This window comes from Panulirus ornatus, chromosome 29 (genome assembly GCF_036320965.1).
Source record: "Panulirus ornatus isolate Po-2019 chromosome 29, ASM3632096v1, whole genome shotgun sequence".
Lineage (NCBI taxonomy): Eukaryota > Metazoa > Arthropoda > Malacostraca > Decapoda > Palinuridae > Panulirus > Panulirus ornatus.
The window spans coordinates 3,450,639-3,468,449 of NC_092252.1; the positions used below are offsets into that span (position 1 = coordinate 3,450,639).

General features: G+C 38.4%; 1 protein-coding gene across 5 annotated transcripts in view; it reads right to left on the minus strand.

The window, feature by feature from the left end:
* LOC139758016 (transcription initiation factor TFIID subunit 4-like) overlaps positions 1-17,811 on the minus strand; it is a 57,465-nt gene that overhangs the window by 16,123 nt on the left and 23,531 nt on the right. For 2 of the 5 annotated variants that reach the window (XM_071679014.1, XM_071679012.1), the window contains exons 3-9: positions 15,025-15,108; positions 11,548-11,589; positions 6,071-6,253; positions 2,877-3,092; positions 1,371-1,490; positions 1,018-1,149; positions 521-723 (exon numbers count right to left, since the gene is read on the minus strand). In XM_071679014.1, the coding sequence (XP_071535115.1) occupies positions 521-723; positions 1,018-1,149; positions 1,371-1,490; positions 2,877-3,092; positions 6,071-6,253; positions 11,548-11,589; positions 15,025-15,108 (980 nt within the window). The remainder of the gene's footprint in view (positions 1-520; positions 724-1,017; positions 1,150-1,370; positions 1,491-2,876; positions 3,093-6,070; positions 6,254-11,547; positions 11,590-15,024; positions 15,109-17,811) is intronic. The other 3 variants (XM_071679013.1, XM_071679015.1, XM_071679016.1) reach the window with 3 other exon arrangements.

A 17,811-nucleotide genomic window follows, 5' to 3' on the forward strand; every position in this document is an offset into this window, starting at 1 on the left:
GTAAGCGATGTAAATGCATAACTCTCAATTTCCTCTTTCCACAGACTCTTCCAAACTCAGAAATCAGCTTCTGCAGTTTCTCATCTGAATAAGCCAACAAGGATGTCCTCTGTGTACAGCATATGACTTACTTCCCAGGCTCCCATTGCCCCAACTGACTGAGGACCTGCCCTTTTCTCTAAAACCCCTCACGTTTACCTTCCTCACCACGCCCACTGATAGGCAGGTTAAATAACAGGGAAAGATATCACACACACTTAATGCAAACCCACTTTCACCTGGAACTATTCACCCTCCTCCCCTCCTACACACACATATATGCCTTGTTCTCTTGATAAAGACTCATCATGGCTTCAGTAGCTTTCCTTTCACACCACATATTAATGCCATCTTCCACACTGCATCTCTATCTACCTAATCATACACTTCCTCCAAATCCACAAAATGCCATATAAAAATACTTCTCTTTCTGTATGTATTTCTCATATAAAGGAAAGAGGATGCTATAAATAAGACAAACCTGTATGTGTATAGTTTATCTTTAGTCTTGTCTTTATCTTTGGTAGGGATAGCCTTATTAACAGTTATGGTTTTGGTGGCAGTAGGTAATGAGTTGGTAGTGGCATTGGCAGTACTGCTGGCAGCTGTGGCGGCTGGAGTGTTTTGACGTACCGTAGTCACCACAGTTTTGTTGCCCTGGACTCGTACCTGCTGCACTTGCTGCTGTTGGAATATCATTTATAAGCTTAAGATTTTAAAAATCAAGTTTTCATTTACAACAATCTACATCATTTTCATCAATTTCCTCTTCTTATATCTTCAATCATATCAATACATATTCCCCTGACCAACCATCTTTGCCATAAAAGACAGTGTTTTATATATAGTAGAGGTTAAGATAAAATGCATTCATGACAAGTGTATAATCATCTTCCTTATAGACCTAGTACTTTTGATCAGGTTTCCACTTTTGAACTACTGAATTCCATGAACAGCAGAAATGAGATATGAACTTACAGAGACAACTCTTGTAGGTGCTGCAGTAGCATTTACAGGCCGCTGAACAACAGTAGGGGAGGAAACAGTAGAATGGGCAACCATTCTTACTGCCCCAGAAGTTGTAGGGGCTACAGGACGAGTAACAGGCATCTGAAGGCAAAAGAAAACCATCATTACATCAATAGTTACCATCTACTTTACATTCTATAAATCAGCATTCAAATCAGCAATTCAAATTAATCTATCATTGACTTTTACTAAGGTAAATATGACTCGATGTATGCACCAGAAGTTGGCTACATAATGATAGGTAACATACAAGAGAAGTAAAATTCATGTAAAAATGTGGACTAGTATCATATCTAACTCACAGTGGGTATAACAGTGGTTACACCGGGAAGTGGCGTGACTGCAGATATCGGGGGAGGCCGAACACCATCAATAGTCAGTTCCTGTCGAGCTAACGACACCCGCAGATATGGTAAAGTTTTCTACAATGAGAAGAAGTAATACATTCATTATCCATGCTTTAAAAAATCAAAGGTAAATATCAAATCTTAAATCATTACTTGAGCCTCACTACATTATAAAACACCTGCATAATTGTGAAGCAATACTGCCTACGAGAAGGAGAGGTGAACTGCAAACTCTCGAGAACAGAATTAGAAAAATCAGTGTGCAAAAAGCTTGTGCAATGGGGTGATCCTCCTGTCTCTAATTCACAGAGACAAATAGGTAGTTTTTCCTTGTCTCATTGAGAGAGAAAGAGAAGCAGCAGATGATGACTTAAATTGTACAACTGGAAGTAGGAGACTAGATACAAGAATGAATGTGTAAGACTGACAGCAGGTGAGAAAAATTCAATAAATAAAACTATTGGGGTGAAAGCAATTTCTCAAGATGGTGTGCATGTATCTAATATGGCAAATGACAGGCAGGTGAAGAAGTCTTACGGCAATGAAGTTGTAGGTAGAAGAGACATATAGATATAGTGAATGAAGTACTTGGGGTTAAGGGCTATTTCGAATAGGATTCCATGTGAATGAATGTTACATGTATGGTGGAAGCATGTGGCATCAAAAGGTGAAGGCATTGCCAGTAATATCAACTGTACTCAACAAATCAAACTGAGCAAAATGAAAAATTAATCAGCTCTAATATTAGTGTGGATAGTGTGAGTCTTTGTTCACTTCTGCATACTGGACAAAAGTTGAGAGCATGTCTGAGTGAACCAAGAGGCTGTGTGCACTTAATCCAACCTATGTAAATGGCGACAATTAATAAATATAAGTGAAAGCATAATAAACAGACTTTAAGTGGTGCTTACTTTGTAGAACTTTGAGAATAATAAAAGACCTATCTTTTAAGTACACAGAAAATGCCATCATGTAACATGATTTGTGTCATCAGCGAACATTTCAGGAGCTCTTACAAAGTACGCAAATCCAATACTTACATATCACATATCCATCTGTCTACCTACAGCCAAATATGCCATTCCTTCCATCTGTGGCTAGGTATGTTAGGCAGAATCTCTTCTAATCCTCAGTCATGAGACATTTCACATCCATCCATCCATCTTTCATCCTTCTTGTCAACAAACTATCTTTAGCTTTCCATTTCACATCACCTTTGTTTTCAAACTTATAATCATACTCTTTAGGTTTCTATCTGTGAAATTTAGAATTTGTATAGTCAAAATGGAATCTCTCCTAATCATTCTGGAATGAGGTTTTTACTGTACATTAAAAGATAACATTAGTGAAGAATATGGGTTACGAATGTCATAAATCTTTAAGCTAGTTTTTGCATAAACCAACAGCAACTGATGGCAGTAATTAAAAAAAAAAAAAAGAAAGAAAATCTTTGAGACCCACCTTGAGAAAGGGAACAAGGCATGGCTGTGGGGAAGAATTGAGGTCTTTTTGGAGTTCTTCCGTAAATGCTTCTGGCTCCACTCTACCATCAATGAGACCCTGAATTAAGGTTCGAACATTCCGGGCCACAGGTGCCCGCTGCTCATTGGCTAATTTTAGTAAAGTGGCCAGGAAGTTTTTACATTTTGTTTTTGCCGATTCTGCTGAGATAGTTTGCTGAAAAACAAAATGAAGAGCTTTATAAATTGTACTGCAAATAAATCTGGGAATGAAAAGTCTAAAAAATAAAAATATTTTTTTTTTTTTTCATACTATTTGCCATTTCCCGCGTTAGCGAGGTAGCGTTAAGAACAGAGAACTGGGCCTTAGAGAGAATATCCTCACCTGACCCCCTTCTCTGTTCCTTCTTTTGGAAAATTAAAAAAAACAAGAAAGGGGAGGATTTCCAGCCACCCGCTCCCTCCCCTTTTAGTCGCCTTCTACGACACGCAGGGAATACGTGGGAAGTATTCTTTCTCCCCTATCCCCAGGGAAAATATATATACAGATACTAATCATAATGAAGTATAGCTGGATTCATTATGCTACATGATGCAATTCCAATCTCAATAAACTAAAATCTGAAATCATTATAATCTTGATCTGAATGAAAAATTCTCATGACATATGTTAAGCAAATACAATTACCCCATTGAAAGATGCTGTAGCTCTGTAAAAGGCTTATGGAATCTAAAAATATTATTGGTAATACAATAATCTATAATAGCACTAATAATCTTTTTTTTCATAGTGTTCACTATTTCCAGCATAAGCATGTAGCATCAAGAAAACATGACTGTCCTGGAGAAATAATACTGTGCTACACTCATCCCCCCATTCCTCTAGGTTACCTCCTACAATACACAGTAGATACATGGGCAATATTCTTTCTCCCCTATACCAAAGGATAATATTACTACTCCTGCTGCTGCTACCACAACTACTACTATTACTACTAATTGTTTTTCATAGTATTCATCATTTCCCACATTAGCGAGGTAGCATTAAGAACAAAGGACTGAGCCTTTGAGGGAAATCCTCACTTGGCCCCCTTCTCTGTTCTTTCTTTTGGAAAATCAAAAACAAGAGGGGAGGATTTCCAGCCCCCGGCTCCCTCCCCTTTTAGTCGCCTTCTACAACACACAGGGAATACATAGGAAGTATTCTTTCTCCCCTATCCCCAAGGATAAATAATAATGATAATAATAATAATGATAATTTCCTGTGTGGCAGGGCAGCAACACGAATGGATGAAAGCAAGCAAGTATGAATATGTACAGGTGTATATATGTATGTCTGTGTATGCATATGTACATATATGTTGATATGTATATGTATGTATATGTGCATGTATGGGCATTTATGTATATATGTGTATATGAGAGAATGGGGCATTCTTAATCTGTTTCCTAGTGCTACCTTGCAGATGCAGGAAACAGTGATTAAGTATAAAAACAAAAAATCAAAAACAATAATAATAATAATAATAACAATATGCGAGGTAGTGATAGGAACATATGAAGAAATGGCCTTATTCATTAACATCCTTTCTCGAGTTGTTACGTGTACTGCATCGAAACCACAGCCCCGTTTCCACCACAGACCCCACAGACCTTTGTGTTTCCCTAAGCCACTTTAAATGCCCCATTAACGGATATATACCACATTGCTCTAGTCCATTCTATCCCATGCACACCTCACACACTCCTGGATGTTTAGGCCCTAATCACTTAAAACGTTATTCACCCTCTCCTTCCATATCCAATTCAATCTTCCCTTTCAACTTGTGCCATCCATTTCTTACAAAAGTATTCTCAGTGTCAACTTCTTACTCAACTTTTTGCTCAAATCATTTCAGCACACCCTCTTCAACTCTCTCGACCATATCTTAATATTACCACACCTCTCTCTAACCATATCATTTCTTAATCAACTGCTCTCAAACATTTCACTTTCAACACATTCACCCTTTTCTGTACATCCTCATTTCATAGCTCATGCATCCATACAATATTGTCAGGACTAATACACCTTCAAACATGCCCGTTTTCACCCTCCTAAGTTGTAACACCTCTATCCACACATTCCTTATTGCTCCCAGGACCTTTGCCATCTTCCCCATCCTGTGACTTACTTTAGCTTCCCAGAATCCATTCGTTTCCATGTCCTTGCTTTTACTAACATTTACTCTCTATTTAACCCTTTCATGCATACTCCCAAACTCAGCCACCAATCTCTGTAGTTTCTGACTTGAATTTGTCACCTATGCCGTGTCATCACCCGGTGACTGGGTGCGGGAAAAAAGTAAATGTATATGCTATCGGCTTTTTCTTTTCTATCAGGTACTCATGCTGTTTCCTGTGGGGCAGGGTGGCATCAGACATGGATGACTGAGCAAGTATGAATATGTACATGTGTATATGTGTGTGTGTTTATGTATGTATATGTACATGTATGTGCAAAAATATGCATATGTGACTGGATGTGTCTTTCTTGCTCTGTTTCCTGGTGCTATCTTGCTAACACAGGAAACAGCGATCAGGTATAAAATGTTATCTATATTCATTCATTATACTTGATCACTGTTTCCTGCACCAGCAAGGTAGCACCAGGAAACTGATGAAGAAAGACCCATCCACTCATACACACACACAATACTTACAAAAATAAAATACAATGCATACCAAATGTAATATTAGCAGAGACAAAATCACAGTGGAATTTACAACAAAGAACCTTATTTGTGCTTACTCTTTAGAAAAAGGTTACAATAAATTCATATATAGCTATGCAATATATACACTGCACTATTCTTTCATATGAGCTCACAGAATGACACCAGAAAAATGCACAGATAAAGAAAATACTTGCATGTGCTGAAATAAATAAAAGAGCCCATGAGAATTCTCAAAATAAGAAAATATATGATAAATAGATGGGTACATACCCCATTAAAAAAAAAAAAAAAAAATCCCACTCAGTTTTTCAGTCATGGTGGCACACATGCACTTATGCCATTAGAGAAAAACACACAAGTATGCAAGTCCTCACATGCATGTTCTCATACATACACAGAAATACGCTCATACGAGAAAAAAAAACATTAAAATAAAGAAATTAAAAATATGCCATAAAAATGGTGAATGAACTCTTACAGAGCCAACGGCAGCAGGCTGAGTGGCTTGTGTGGTGGGAGTGGCAGTGGTCAACGTTGGAGCTACGATCGTGCCTGCAACGGTAGTGCCAGGAGTGACAGCTAAAGAGGTGGGAGTGCCAGCTGATACAGCCTGTGTGGCAATTGTTGTGGTAGTGGTGGCCGTAGAGAGTGCAGCTGTGTTCTGTTGAGTAATAAATACCTGAGTGCTTTCAATAACCACATTACATAGAAATGCACAAAATAACCACTTAAAAACAAATCAGTAGGAGCACAACAAATCTTGGATTGTGCAGCCAAATAGAAAAAATAGTTCAGGGCTCCCTAAATTCCAGGGGAAGTATGAATAATAATAATAATTCATTATATTCTTTATGTTCTTGAGGTTACCCAATTATTTATACATAAAACATATTTATATTAATATTAAACTATCAAATCATTACATAACATAAAGCTCTATTGCATAAGCATATATTATCATATCTATTAATTTTATTCATTATACTTTGTCGCTGTCTCCCGCGTTAGCGAGGTAGCGCAAGAAAGGCCCAACCCATCCACATACACATGTATATACATATACGTCCACACACACACATATACATACCTATACATTTCAAAAGATACACATATATACATACACAGACATATACATATATACACATGTACATAATTTATACTTGCTGCCTTTATTCATTCCCATCACCACCCACCACACATGAAATGACAACACCCTCCCCCGACATGCGCACGAGGTAGCACTAGCAAAAGACAACAAAGGCCACATTTGTTCACACTCAGTCTCTAGTTGTCATGTATAATGCACCTAAACCACAGCTCCCTTTCCACATCCACACCCCACAAAACTTTCCATGGTTTACCCCAGATGCTTCACATGCCCTGGTTCAATCCACTGACAGAATGTCGACCCCGGTATACCACATCATTCCAATTCACTCTATTCCTTGCACGCCTTTCACCCTCCTGCATGTTCAAGCCCCAATCACTCAAAATCTTTTTCACTCCATCTTTCCACCTCCAATTTGGTCCCCCACTTCTCCTCGTTCCCTCCATCTCTGACATATATATCTTCTTTGTCAATCTTTCCTCAGTAATTCTCTCCATGTAACCAAAGCATTTCAAAACACTCTCTTCTGCTCTCTCAACTACACTCTTTTTATTACCACACATCTCTCTTACCCTTTCATTACTTACTCGATCAAACCACCTCACACCATATATTGTCCTTAAACTCCTCATTTTCAACACATCCACCCTTCTCCGCACAACTCTATCTATAGCCCATGCCTCACAAGCATATAACATTATTGGAACAACTATTCCTTCAAACATACCCATTTTTGCTTTCCGAGATAATGTTCTTGTCTTCCACACATTTTTCAACACTCCCAGAACTTTTGCTCCCTCAAACCAGGAAAAAGAATACTTCCCAGGTATAACCTGTATGTTGTAGAAGGTGAATAAGAAGGGCAGGAGCAGGGGGCTGACAGGAAATCCTCCCCTCTTGCATTGCTTTCCAAAGGAAAATACTTAATCATTATTTCCTACATTACCGAGGTAGCACCACAAACAGACAAAGAAAGGCAGCATTTGCCTTCACCTATTCTCTTTCTGTCATTATAAAATGCACCAATACCACAGCTCCCTATCCACAACCAGATGCTACAAACCTTTCCATGGTTTACCTTGGCCAGTCCACATGCCCTGGTTCAGTCCATTCCATTGACCGCATATCGTGCTAATTCACTTTATCCTGTGCACACCTTTCACCCTCCTGCATGCTCAAGCCCTAATCATATAAAATCTTTTTCACTTCATTCTTCCATCTCCAAATCAGTCTCCCCCTTCTCCATGTTCCTTCCAGATCTGACAAATATAACTGACACACTATATATACCCCTGGGGATGGGGAAGAAATAATACTTCCCACATATTCCCTGTATGTTGTAGAAAGCAACTAAAAGGAGTGGGAGTGGGAGACTGGAAATCCCCTCCTGTTTTAATTTTCCAAAAGAAGTAACAGAGAAGGGGCCAAGTGAGGATTTTCCATCTTAGGCTGAGTCCTCTCCTCTTAATGCAACCTCGCTAACAGGGGAAATGGTGAATATGTATGTATATGTATGTATGTATGTATTTCTATTTATTTATTTTGCTTTGTCGCTGTCTCCCGCGTTTGCGAGGTAGTGCAAGGGAACAGACGAAAGAAATGGCCCAACCCACCCCCATACACAATGTATATACATACACGTCCACACACGCAAATATATATACCTATACATCTCAATGTACACATATATATATACACACAGACACATACATATATACCCATGCACACAATTCACACTGTCTGCCTTTATTCATTCCTATCGCCACCTCGCCACACATGGAATACCATCCCCCTCCCCCCTCATGTGAGCAAGGTAGCACTAGGAAAAGACAACAAAGGCCTCATTCGTTCACACTCAGTCTCTAGCTGTCATGCAATAATGCCCAAAACCACAGCTCCCTTTCCACATCCAGGCCCCACACAACTTTCCATGGTTTACCCCAGATGCTTCACATGCCCTGATTCAATCCACTGACAGCATGTCAACCCCGGTATACCACATCGATCCAATTCACTCTATTCCTTGCCCACCTTTCACCCTCCTGCATGTTCAGGCCCCGATCACACAAAATCTTTTTCACTCCATCTTTCCACCTCCAATTTGGTCTCCCACTTCTCATCGTTCCCTCCACCTCCGACACTTATATCCTCTTGGTTTAATCTTTCCTCACTCATTCTCTCCATGTGCCCAAACCATTTCAAAACACCCTCTTCTGCTCTCTCAACCATGCTCTTTTTATTGCCACACATCTCTCTTACCCTTACATTACTTACTCGATCAAACCACCTCACACCACACATTGTCCTCAAACATCTCATTTCCAGCACATCCACCCTCCTGCGCACAACTCTATCCATAGCCCACGCCTCGCAACCATACAACATTGTTGGAACCACTATTCCTTCAAACATGTATGTATGTATGTATAAATAAATAAATATATACATATATATTCACCCTGGGGATAAGGGATTAAGAATACTTCCCACGTATTCCCTGCATGTCGTAGAAGGCGACTAAAAGGGGAGGGAGCGGGGGGGGCTGGAAATCCTCCCCTCTCGTTTTTTTTTTTAAATTTTCCAAAAGAAGGAACAGAGGGGGCCAGGTGAGGATATTCCAAAAAAGGCCCAGTCCTCTGTTCTTAACACTACCTCGCTAATGCGGGAAATGGCGAATAGTTTAAAAGATAAAAAGAATATATATATATATATATATATATATTCATTTATTTATTTATATATCTATTTATCATACTTAATCGCTGTTTCCTGCGTCAAGTGAAGTAGCACCAGGAAAAAGACAAAGAATAGCCCATCCACTCATATACACATAAACATCCATACATGCACATATACATATCAACATATACACATATACATACAAAGACATACACATGTACATAATTCATACTTGCTTGTCTTCATCCATTCCTGACGCTACTCCACCCCACAGGAAACAGCTTCGCTATCCCATGCTTCAGCAAGGTAGCGCCAGGAAACAGACAGGTTTAAAAAAATCTAAGCAAAGAAATTTGGAAACATTGTCTAAGATGTCAGTAGCTGCTTCCTAACTCAAAATACTCATATGCTTAGATGTAAGTAATTTTTACAGCAGCATGTATACAGCAAACCTACAGTCAACTTTTGAAGGTGGATCCTGCCATATATAGCATATCATTAGACAATTAGATGAAGTTTCTCTTTATATCTGTTGAGAAATTAAGGCACTGATTCAGTTGAGGTCAGATTTACAGTTGCTTCAGAACAGTTTAATAATCTTTAATAATAAACTTACGGCTGAATGGAGTAAAGAGTGTAGAGCATACAACCCTGAGAAGAGTTAAAGTAATTATATACATCATTACTGTAAAGAGAGCAAATGAGGATCTCAAAAGAAATATCAATCAGTAATCTAAATAAAGTATTTTGGTAAGAAGTAAATAACAGTAGACAAGAGGTACTGAAAGGAGTAAAAGTGTGTTTAATAAATCTGAGGAAATGCGAGACACCCATACAATAATTGTTCAGTTTTTTAATATTTCACTTCAACATGTAGGTAGCAGGAGGTAGACAGCCAATGACAAGGGAGGTGTATTACCAGGAGGGTTAGCGATAGATGCATAGTGAGCCAGCACTTCAGTGCTTGTCAAGTTGCACTCTTCTGACCCAAGTAGCTGTCTTTTCTTTCTCACTCACCCACACATGGACTGCTGGTGTTGTCGACAAGCATACAATCTCTTCTTGTCACAATTAACACTTGACTCACACAACTCATTCTTCATAACTCTAGATTTTCCTGCAGAGTGCTATGCACTATCCCTGCCTTTTGGCTAAATGGAAGAAGCAACAGATAAAGTAGCAGGAAGGAACATTAGACAGGGGCTTTAGGTAGAAACTTTAAGAAGTGGTAGGTATGAGTATTAGGTGGGAGCATTAGGTATAAGTAATAGGTTGGAACATTAGGTTGATAGTAGCAGTTGGTAGGGTCAATACATAGGAGCCTCTGGAAACATTACACTTGACTTGCCCTATCCCAGTAGCCTGTTAAGGATGAGGCACTACAGGCCAAGAAGTGATGCTGGAGTTCACCAGTTATGGAGATTCTTTTGCTGTGACACCCCTGTGAGGTAGTTCCTCGAAGGAACATGCAACACAGATATAAACGGATAAATAGATACTTAAACATTGCTATAACAAATTTCATAACTGACACATGATAATAACGATGCAAAAGAGTCATGTAAGCACTCTAATACTATTAGTGTAAAGTCAACCTCTGGTTAGTAAGCATGGTGCTACTAGCATCAACCTACACATGTAATTTCCCACAAAAAATTGAATCTTGCATGCATTCTAGACTCTGTTGGCTTGCCACAGTAGCAACCCAAGCAATTAGTCACTGGAGCTGCCCAGAAATCTCAGCAACCTTCTAGTAACCTGCTAAAAGCTAGCAGCAGCTTTTAGCTAAATCTAGAGGACAAAGGAAATGATCCTAAATCATCTGATGACAATGATCTATCTTCCGATCATGTGGAAAGTGAATTATGGACACTTAACTCTTCCACCAATGATAGCTGACCAAGATGAAGCAAGAGAAATATCAAAAGTGGAGGCAGAGTTGCCAGCATCAGCCTGACCTCAACAACACTGTCTGACTGGTGCAATTGGTAAGCTTATGTGTAGCTGGTAGTTTTACAAATTGTCATACTTTTGCTGTTACGAAAACATTATGAATGACAAACAGAATCAACCAAGAAAAGATTTATTGTACAAAACATAATATTCAGCGGTAAATCTTCTGGTGTGGGTAATATATACTAAAAAAAACAAGTGCAGTGGCAACTCACTTGACACTCAGTCCTTACTCCAACACTTTCTAGCATGTTGTTCTGAAACAACAAAAAAATGCCTAGACAACAGGGGAATGAAAGTAATGGACGAAAAACTTCTAAAGTCATTTCTTAATTCTATTTCTTTGAAACTAAGGTAAGACAAATCTTTAAATTAGAAAAACTAATTTTGAGGCTTGGAAGGAAATTTTTTTCAAGACGTTTAAGGGTTAAGTTTAATAACTACAACTTCAACAGCATAATTTGAACATCTAACAGTTCATTGCATATAATACAAGCTTTGATATGCATTTAAGCCCCATCAACTGTATGCATTATATCACACATGACAGAATTATATGCCAGAATCAATATTTTGCTGTCATTGTATGCAACTGTATGAGATTCTGTGAAATCTGAACTTATTTGCTATTGCCTAAATTAGTAGGTCATACAGGAGACTTTTGCCTCAGCCACTCCCTTGATGGGAGTTTCTGCAGGGAGTAAGCATCAAAGATAGATAGATCATAAAAGATTCTTTTTCACTTGCTGAATCTTTGCTTAGGCAAAATCACAGATTTGTTCTGCACAGTTCACTTCATTACTTGTATTCCATTTCTGTTCCGATCAGCAACTGGTACAGTTCTTTGCATTGATAATTTAGAATTCTAAACTTCTGCAAATGTAAATAATGACTGAAATCATTAAGATAAACCATTTACAGCTGAGCTGAGCTTATGGATTTATATGGAAGACAAGTTAAAGCACCATTTTACAAATCAATTTCACTTTTGAAAATTTTTCATTTTTCTTGGTACCTCTTGGTATATCTTTGTTCCATCATGATACTCCTCCATCTCATTTCTCCTCCAGCACACTTTTCCTACTGTTTACATAAATGCATAGGTATGACTTCCCACACCTTACTGCTTGAAAATCTTCACCCAAGAAACTGTTCAAACATGTTTTCACCATCTTAATATATGTTTCACATACTATCATGTACATCACATTTCCAATAACTGTTGCACAGCTCTGTGCTCTAATTCACACTTGTACCATGTCTATGGGATGCATATACATGGCATTCAGATAATCTTACACTTAGACCCTATCTATCAGTCAATCTGATCGTTATTTCAAACATCTTTATATCATATGTACATTTATATTACCAATCAAATGTGGAGCACATATAAATATATATATATATATATATATATATATATATATATATATATATATATATATATATTTTTATTTTCATTTTGCTTTGTCGCTGTCTCCCGCGTTTGCGAGGTAGCGCAAGGAAACAGACGAAAGAAATGGCCCAACCCACCCCCATACACATGTATATACATACACGTCCACACACGCAAATATACATACCTATACATCTCAATGTACACTTACATATATACACACAGACACATACATATATATACCCATGCACACAATCCACACTGTCTGCCTTTATTCATTCCCATCGCCACCTTGCCACACATGGAATACCATCCCCCTCCCCCCTCATGTGCGCGAGGTAGCGCTAGGAAAAGACAACAAAGACCCCATTCGTTCACACTCAGTCTCTAGCTGTCATGCAATAATGCCCGAAACCACAGCTCCCTTTCCACATCCAGGCCCCACACAACTTTCCATGGTTTACCCCAGACGCTTCACATGCCCTGATTCAATCCACTGACAGCATGTCAACCCCGGTATACCACATCGATCCAATTCACTCTATTCCTTGCCCGCCTTTCACCCTCCTGCATGTTCAGGCCCTGATCACTCAAAATCTTTTTCACTCCATCTTTCCACCTCCAATTTGGTCTCCCACTTCTCCTTGTTCCCTCCACCTCTGACACATATATCCACTTTGTCAATCTTTCCTCGCTCATTCTCTCAATGTGACCAAACCATTTCAATACATCCTCTTCTGCTCTCTCAACCACACTCTTTTCATTACCACACATCTCTCTTACCCTTTCATTACTTACTCAACTTACTCGATCAAACCACCTCACGCCACATATTGCCCTCAAACATCTCATTTCCAACACATTCACCCTCCTCTGCACAACCCTATCTATAGCCCATGCCTCACAACCATATAACATTGTTGGAACCACTATTTCTTCAAACATACTCATTTTTGCTCTCTGAAATAACGTTCTTGCCTTCCACACATTCTTCAACATCCCAGAACCTTCACACCCTCCCCCACCCTGTTACTCACTTCCACTTCCATGGTTCCATTCACTGCCAAGTCCACTCCCAGGTATCTAAAACACTTCACTTCCTCCAATTTTTCTCTATTTAAACTTACATCCTAATCAACCTGTCCCTCAACCCTACTGATCCTAATAACCTTGCTCTTCACATTTACTCTCAACTTTCTCCTTTCACATGCTTTTCCAAACTCAGCAACCAGCCTCTGCAGTTTCTCACTCAAATCAGCTTCTGTTGAAACTAAATGATACTAAGCTGGACATAAGTATTACTGAAGACAGGTGCTGAAGGAAATGCCAGTAGTCTATGCTGCCTGTAATGGTAAATAGTCTAATGACCCATATAGATGAAGTCAAATGAAAATAGCCTCAATTAAAACTGATATTATAATGGTCTCTACTGTAGTATCTATCTTTACCAACAGGTAATAGTGACAATGAAATTCATCTTCCCCTCTAGGTATCAACTCCTTCAATTATCTGGGATGCAAGTAATACAGTGTGTTGACTGATAATACATTAGTACCAATCTGTAGTTCGTAAACAGCTTATTACAACAATTATCAAAAGATACAAAGTTTAATTCAGTTTCTAAATGGTACTTCATACTAAACCTTTAAAAGGCTTCGGGAAATCAATATCAAATAAAAATACTCCCATAAGAACATTTAGAAACAATCACATATAATATGTAGTAAGGAGCAAGTTATATTATTCATTATCAAAAGTTCAACTACTTTTAAACATGCAAACAAAAATCTCCATGACCCAGTGCTGAAGCTACATCTACTTTATCTTAATAGAAAACAAAACATGAGATTTTTCAACATAGCATTACCCACATTTTTCATATCACACCAGTTCAGAAAAAATTAACTAGGTCTACTAGTCAAGAAGAAAAATATCTGTAAAGATATAGGGCATTGAAAATTCTCTAACTGGATTAAGGATAGTGTAGAAGCTTTCTTCTTCTTGTAGACTTTAATATTCCCAGCCTCTCACATCTTAAGAATGAATTAAGCAAATATGCCTTAATACAAAATGAAAGGAGCTGGCAAACTAAATCTGTATGTACTGTACTACAATTATATATAAACAATTCAAATTTTACAGAAAGCCTTGGAAGGAAGTGAAGAGGGATAAAATGTTCGAAAGGAGATAAGGCGTACAGCATATTACTAAATGTACAGGAAAACATGAGAGAGGTACAAAACAAAGGCAAGTGCATATGAGAGTTGGGAGAGTGTTGGTGAGAGGGACATACACTGGCTTGTGACTGGAGGATGATGGTGGCGGGGCGTGCGGCTGCTGACGACACCATCACGGACCTCACCGCAACCGTGCTAGCCTGCATGATGCAACACAAGAAACACTATCAAGCATGGAACACACCAGTGATAGGTAGAGATGGAGTGAGGGGGTGAGGGAAAAGCACAGAGTTCTTAGCAACGCTCGCTAATCCAATTTTTACAAATGCAGCTAAATGTATACTGTATGTTCATATCTACAAATTTAATTACAGCTTTACTCAAAGCAGGTAAATATAAAAAAAAATCTATATCTTATGGATTGACGAGGCTGAAGGAACATGTGACACAAGGGTGCACCTATGCCATCTAAAACTGATAAAGCAATAGTATAAACAAACTCAACTAGCTGCACACACATATGCATACATCCATACAATATTAATACATTAAACACACAAAAAAGTAGTCATGCTTACACCAACAGAGGATCATTTTAAGATATGATTTCCTTTATCTAGAAATTACCTATGGTAAAACAGTTTCTATAAATAATGGAAGCTCCATCAAAATCCTCTCAAAATATGAGTAAACACAAAAATTAACTAATCTATGGGAGGCAAACAAGCTTTCCACAGCACACCTACAATAGCTTCATAAATGTAACCCAAGGGAGATATTTCCTCTTTCTAATCCATGAAAGAAAAAATGTAAAACTAATGAACTGTCAAGCCAACAAGAGATGTACCGGATTTGGGGGATAATATCAAATTAGAGAAGTGATACATTGGGGAATTCATATTGTGCTTCTTGTGTGTGTGTAATATATATATATATATATATATATATATATATATATATATATATATATATATATATATATATATATACATATATATATATATATATATATATATATACATATATTATTTCATCCCTGGGGATGGGGAGAAAGAATACTTCCCGCTTATTCCGTGCGTGTCGTAGAAGGCAACTAAAAGGGGAGAGAGCAGGTGGCTGGAAATCCTCCCTTCTCGTTTTTTTTTTTTAATTTTCCAAAAGAAGGAACAGAGAAGGGGGTCAGGTGAGGATATTCCCTCTAAGGCCCAGTTCTCTGTTCTTAACGCTACCTCGCTAACGCGGGAAATGGCAAATAGTATGAAAAAAATATATATATATATATATATATATATATATATATATATATATATATATATATATATATATATATTATTTATCATACTTGACCACCATGTTCCACATTAGCAAGGTAGCGCAAGGAAACAGATGAAAAATGGCCTAACCACCCACATACGCATACATATATGCACATATACATACATATACATTTCAACACATACATACACAGACATATACGTGTATACAAATGTACATATTCATACTTGCTGCCATCATCCATTCCCGTCACCACCCCGCCACACATGAAATAGCATCCCCCCCCCCTTCCAGCAAGGTAGCACCACGAAAAGACAAAAAGGCTGTCATTTGTACTGCATCAAAACCACAGCTCCCTTTCCACATCCAGGCCCCACAGACCTTCCAAGGTTTACCCCTGATGCTTCATATGCCCTGGCACAATCCACTGACAGCACGTTGACCCCAGTATACCACATCATTCCAATTCACTCTATTCCTTGCACGCCTTTCACCCACCGTGTATGTTTAGGTCCTGATTGCTCAAAATCTTTTTCATTCCATCCTTGCTCCTCCAATTTGGTCTCCCGCTTCTCTTTGTTCCCTCCTCCCCCGACAAATACATCCTTTTTGTCAATCTTTCCTCACTCATTCTCTCCATGTGTCCAAACCATTTCAATAGTATGTGTGGAAGGTGAGAACATTATCTCAGAGCATATACACATGACAAGGCACTTCAAACTGTATCACCCAAATCATGGCCATCTTAGATTCTGACCTATAATGTTCTGATGTAAAAAATAGAAAGACAGCAGTGAAAAGATGCTGGTAGTAAACAGAGTACGACTGCAAGACTTAACCAAGTTGTGGTGAAATGGTTTGGACAAAAGCAGAGGACGAGCAAAGAAACTGACAAAGAAAACATCATCAGAAGTGGAAAGAGCAAGGGAGACTGACAAGGAAATGAAAGGGTGGAGAAAAATAAATCTGAGGTATCATGGCCTGAACATTCAGGAGGGTGAAAGGCATGCATGGTTGGGGGGAGGGGGGGGGGACTAATAAGGTATAATGGGGAAGACGTGCTGTCAATGGTCTGAACCATGGCATATGAAGAAGCCACGGTATATTACATAATGGTCTATAAGGCTTGACTGTGGATGATGGGTACTGGTTTTGGTGCATTTTACAAGACAGCTAATGAGTGTATTAGAGCAAATGGGTAACTATTCTTGTTCCTGCTGCTTTCTTGCTATACTGGGAAATGGCAAACATGGAAAACATTATTAATAAAATAATTATTACTATTACTGTCATTATCATTTGCAATACATACGATAGCTACAGAATGGATGTGAGCAGGCAGATAAGCCCTTTCTTCGTCTGTTCCTTGAGCTACCTCGCAAACACGAGAAATGACGATTCAGTATGATAAAAGTTATCATACTGGAATTACAATTATAATTAATATCGTTCTCACATAAAACTTGGACTAACTTCAAGGAGCTCCTGCAGCTTCAAGACTGCATTCCTTATCAGAGTATGGTAAGATGGATTCCTCTGGGTCAAGAAAGTCTTGGACAATACTGTACTTTTTTCCATAAAGACTGATAACTTCATCAAAGATGACTACACTTGTGATGTTACCACTT